Source organism: Saccopteryx leptura, chromosome 1 (assembly GCF_036850995.1).
Source record: "Saccopteryx leptura isolate mSacLep1 chromosome 1, mSacLep1_pri_phased_curated, whole genome shotgun sequence".
NCBI lineage: Eukaryota > Metazoa > Chordata > Mammalia > Chiroptera > Emballonuridae > Saccopteryx > Saccopteryx leptura.
Genome location: NC_089503.1, coordinates 1,980,612 through 1,986,013, shown reverse-complemented (window position 1 = coordinate 1,986,013; position 5,402 = coordinate 1,980,612). Strand labels below are relative to the sequence as shown.

Here is a 5,402-nt window from a genome sequence, read left to right as displayed (position 1 = left end):
GCCCCGTGGTTACCCGGAGCGGGGCCTCCTGCCCTCGGCCTAGCTGCGGCCTGCCAGCCTCCAGCGCAGGGGCCTGGCTCTGCCGCGGCGGCCAGGGGCTCCCTGCATCCTGGGAACGCTCCCAGCGGCTGGGGCTGGGCCTCTCGCCTCTGCAGACACTCCAGCCAAGCTCTGGGCGCCCCAGGCCGGGCCCCGGTGCCCAGCAGGCCAGGCTGCTGCTTGAGGCCCCAGACTCATGCTTCTCTCCCCAAGGTCTTCCCTCTCTAGCCCAGGGGGACTGTGTGTCGGGTGCGAGTGGTCAGCAAAGGCTTGGTCAGCGGCCGGCCGATGCCTGGGCAGCCTTGACTCTAAACCCTGGCACAGAGCCAACGTCCTCCGGCACAACCCCTGACCCTGGTGCCCAGATCGTGCGTGAGACGGCCGTGGCACGGCCGAGAAGACCCACCAAGGGGCCCTCAGGGATGGCCGGAGCAGCCAGGATTCCGGGGGGAGTCCCAGGAGAGGGGCCGGGCCGGGAGAGCTCAGCTCGGGGACATGCGGGCACTCCACGCGGGGAGGCCAGCCTCTACCTCTGTCCCGTTGGCGGGCACCGGTGGGAGCGTGGGTGTCTCGGGTGGGGTGCCCGGGAGACCTGGCAGAGGCCTCTACCTCTGTCCCGTTGGCGGGCACCGGTGGGAGCGTGGGTGTCTCGGGTGGGGTGCCCGGGAGACCTGGCAGAGGCCTCTACCTCTGTCCCGTTAGCGGGCACCGGTGGGAGCGTGGGTGTCTCGGGTGGGGTGCCCGGGAGACCTGGCAGAGGCCTCTACCTCTGTCCCGTTAGCGGGCACCGGTGGGAGCGTGGGTGTCTCGGGTGGGGTGCCCGGGAGACCTGGCAGAGGCCTCTACCTCTGTCCCGTTGGCGGGCACCGGTGGGAGCGTGGGTGTCTCGGGTGGGGTGCCCGGGAGACCTGGCAGAGGCCTCTACCTCTGTCCCGTTAGCGGGCACCGGTGGGAGCGTGGGTGTCTCGGGTGGGGTGCCCGGGAGACCTGGCAGAGGCCTCTACCTCTGTCCCGTTGGCGGGCACCGGTGGGAGCGTGGGTGTCTCGGGTGGGGTGCCCGGGAGACCTGGCAGAGGCAGGCCGGCCCCCACACAGGCCCCTGGGCGCCCAGAACCTCTATCGAGGGGAGCGTACTCGGTCAGGCACAGGAACAGATGGGGACGGAGCCGGGAGCAGCGTGGACAGTGCAGGGCAGCCCCGGGCGGTGGGCATCAGGCTGGACGGCTTCCCGGGCCATCCTGTGCGTCCGTCCGCACCCCAGTCGGTCCAGTCCCGAGCCAGTGCCGGGGGGACCAGTGAGCGGCCAGGGCCGGCTTCCCTGGGGGGAGGGCGGAGAAGAGGGCAGACAGGGAGACCGACAAGCAGGGACACCTCCAAGGTCCCAAGACCAGCTGCCCGGAGACCGCCCCCCCCCCCGGCCTCCCAGGGTCCCCTGGCCCGCAGGTCCCGGCCAGCCAGTGCTACCTGACAGGGAGCCACTCTCCGTCGTCAGCAGCCCACGAGGTGCTGGGGTCACCAGGCTGGAGGACTCGGGGTGTGTGGGACAGCCAGCGGCCACCCCAGGATGTCCAAGGAGGAGGCCGCAGACCCTCCCCCGGGGTGCAGGCTGCAGAAGGTGATTTTGAGTGTTGTGCACCTTAAACAGGGGCCCGCGCCACCACCCCCCAGGGCCCAGCTGAATGAGTGGGACCCTGGGTTTCGGGGGGAGGAGGGCAGGGGAGGGGGCCGTCCCAGGATCAGAGAGCCCTCGGAGCAGGGAGGGGCCCGGGAGGCCCCACAGCAAGGCTCACCAGGAGCCCTCTGAGGGCAGGGGTTCCTGTGCAGAGGGCGTCGGATAAGAGAGACCCTTCCGCTTCCTGGGGAAGGAGGTGACAGGCCAGGGGAAACCGAGGCAGGGCAGGAGCGTCCCTGTGTGAGGCAGCTTAGAGCGCCTTAACAAGACACCACAGACGGGGGCTCAACACACACAGGGATGTACCGTCCCCGCCCTGGAGGCTGGGGGTCCACAACCCGGGCGTCGGCAGGGCGGGGGTCTTCCTGAGCCCTCAGCCCTCGGCATGGAGACGACCGTCCTCCCTCTGTGTCCCCTCTCCCTGTATCCCCTCTCTCTCTGTGTCCCCTCTCTCTGTGTCCCCCTCCGTGCTCGTGCCCCCCCCATGGCGTGTCTGTGTCCTGGTCACACTGGATGAGGACCTACCCTAGTGACCTCGGCTGACCGCAAACCACACGTTTAGAGACCCATCCCCACACGCCCTCACACTCTGAAGCCCTGGAAGGTCAGAACTCCCACCTTTGAATTTGGTGGTTGGGGCGGGGCAGGGGGGGAGAGAAGGTGGGACAGAATTCAGCCCGTGACAGTCACCTTTCTAAGAAGCGTCACCAGAAAAGACTGGGGAGTCTGCTTCGGGGATAGAACGGGGGTTGGGGGCGGGGGGGGGTCAGGCAGGCAGAGCTGTGAGACCCCGGGGTGCTCTGAAGAGCCCCAAAGAAGGAAGGAAGATAAGAAAATTCCATGCAGGGCCGGGGCGAGGAGCTGCGAGTGAGGCCTCCGCCGGGGGCTCGCGCTGAGCCAACAGTCGAGCTCAGGAATGGGGGGGGAGAGGCCCCAGAGCCCGGGTGGGATGTCAGCGGCATTTCCTCAGCCGGCTTGATGGATGGAGTTGGGGGGCTGAGTTCTGGGAACGCAGTGTGGGAAACAGCTTAGCCAGGGCCGGATGAGAGAGCGGGCCCTGGAGAGGGGCCCGCAGGGGCTGCACGTGCGCAGACGCCCCCGTCCGCCCACCCCGATCCCCGGCCTCAGGAATCCAGACCCCTGACCCACAGTCACGCCGGCATCCTGGAATGCAGGGTGGGGGGCTGGGGGGCGCCAGCGAGGGAAGGGGGGATGGCGTGTGCCCAGGCTCGAGCCGCTCCCCTCCCCCCGCCCTGCCCCACCATCCCCCTGCCTCCCCTAATTGTCCCCGCATGAGCTTGGGGAGGGACGTGAGTTAACGCAGAACTTTCCTCCAAAAAGCTCATCAACAAAGCCCAGATGGAAAACCGCCTCCGTGGAGCAATGATTTCTTTCTGCAAATATGTGGTGTGAGGGGTGAGATAAAGGACAGGTCCTGGGTGTTCCTGAGACAAAGACTCGAGGCCACGTACCACCACCCGGCTCCTCGGGACCCCCACCCGCACACCCTCCTGCTCTGCGTCCTCCTGGCGCCCTCACACCCAGGACCCTGACACCCAGGACCCTGAGACTCACCCAGGACCCTGAGACTCACCCAGGACCCTGAGACTCACCCAGGACCCTGAGACTCAGGACCCTGACGCCCAGGACCCTGAGACCCAGGACCCTGAGACCCAGGACCCTGAGACTCACCCAGGACCCTGAGACCCAGGACCCCGAGACTCACCCAGGACCCTGAGACCCAGGACCCCGAGACTCAGGACCCCAAGACTCAGGACCCCAAGACTCAGGACCCTGACGCCCAGGACCCTGAGACCCAGGACCCTGAGACTCAGGACCCCAAGACTCAGGACCCTGACGCCCAGGACCCCGAGACCCAGGACGCTGAGACCCAGGACCCTAAGACTCAGGACCCTGATGCCCAGGACCCTGAGACCCACTCAGGACCCTGAGACCCAGGACCCTGAGACTCAGGACCCTGACACCCGGGACACTGAGACTTACCCAGAACCCTGACCCTCAGGACCCCGACATTCAGTGGGTCCATGGGCCCAGGCAAGTCGAAGTCCCAGACGAGGTTGCTACGCTCAGACCCACACTGCCACAGGGACTGGTGACCTCCAAACCACAGTCACCCCTCAGCTGCCCCTCCCACCTCCAGTGTGGTTCAGTCCTGTCCCCACTGTGTCCTCTGCTGTCACTGCGCGGGGAGGGCGGCCACGCAGGGCGGCAGCGTCTGCGGGACCAGCTCCCACGCCCCGTGCCCCCATGCCTCCGAGCCTGCGAGGGGGCGGGCATCCTCTCCTTCCAGCAGGTCAGGGGGCCTGAAAGAGGAGGACGCTCTGGAGACGTCCATGGCCAGACTCAGACGTGGCACGTCAGGCCTGCTCACACGTCCTGGGACGCCGCCATTCCATGGTCACATCTACCCTGTGGGGGGACGGGGACGACACGTCCTCAGGCCTGGTCCTCGCTGGCCCTCATCTCTCTCCCCCTCTGCTCTCTGACCAGCCTTTCTCCCATCCCCACGAGGTGGCCTCTTGGTCTTTGCTGGTGGGACTGACGCTTGCACTCTGCCCACCCTGGGGGCTCCCTCCGGGCCCCCTCCTCTCTGCCTCGGGGAGCCTGTGGTCTGGCTGGGAGAACAGACTCAAAGGGGACGGTCGATGCCAAAGGCGGACCCCCACTCCGGGACCTGGGGGGGGGCAGGAGAGGAGGAAAGCGTCCCCCACCACTGGAGGCCACTCTGACCGGGGCCTGAGTGTTCCCAGGGCCGCTGCCCCAATCAGGCCTTGAGCGTGCGGGGTGACAGGAAGAGAGCGGGTCTCAGAGGGACAGAGACCAGGGCGGACAGGCCCTGGCGTGGACGGTGGGAAGGGAAGCCGGACGTGTGCCCCATCTCCCAGGCCCCCCGACCCCGAGGGGCAGGGGGAGAGGGGGGGGTACGAGGCAGAGAAGGAGCGTCCACCAGGCCACCGTGGGCCTGCCCGTCCTCTCCCAGCTCCAAAGCCCCCGACGTGTAGCCTCAGCTTTCAGGAATGTCCTGTCCGGGGCGAGGGCTGCCAAGGAGAATGGACAGGGCCCAGGAGCGGGGGGCCCCAGGCAGGTGGCCGGTGGCTCTGACACTTTCCTGGCCGAGGTCGGCGTCCCTGGTGGACGCTGTTGTGAGGCCGCGGTGGGCTTATGCATCTGGGGGTGTGGGAGAGTATCCAGGCCTCTGGCCCATCTGCTGAGGCTCCCACTCAGGGGCCTGAGCTGGGATGTCGGAAATATGTGTTTTATAAAAAAAAAAAAAAAGAACTGCCAGATGATTCCAGAAGGGGGGCCGGGAAGAATGGCCGTGGCCGGAGCGGGAAGGGCCTTCGTTCCTTCTCGGAACCTGGACCAGGACGGCACCGCTGTCCCGGGGAGAGATCGGGCTGTATGCTCCTGCTTTCCGACAGCGCCAGCCCATCAGTGCCTCCATTCCTTCCTCTGTTCATCCGTCTGCTCGTTCGACGAGCGCCTCTGCTGTATACAACAGACCCCTGGCCACTGGGGCGGGGGCTCCAGACCCCACCTGCTCAAGGACCCTGCCTGGCCGGGCAGAGAGCGAGGCAGCGGCCGCCCGAGGGTCAGGGCCACCTGGTCCCGGCTCCCACTGCGCTCCCTCCTCCGGCGTCTCCGTCTCATACATACCCCCCGGGCCTCC

General features: G+C 67.4%; 1 protein-coding gene across 1 annotated transcript in view; it reads left to right on the top strand.

Annotated features, from left to right (window-relative positions):
- LOC136387876 (collagen alpha-1(I) chain-like) overlaps positions 1-3,663 on the top strand; it is a 23,472-nt gene extending 19,809 nt beyond the window's left edge. Inside the window, exons 13-15 of the mRNA XM_066359993.1 lie at positions 1,135-1,334; positions 1,483-1,573; positions 3,423-3,663. Coding sequence (XP_066216090.1) covers positions 1,135-1,334; positions 1,483-1,573; positions 3,423-3,663 — 532 coding nt within the window. The remainder of the gene's footprint in view (positions 1-1,134; positions 1,335-1,482; positions 1,574-3,422) is intronic.
- The last annotated feature ends 1,739 nt before the right edge of the window (positions 3,664-5,402 follow it).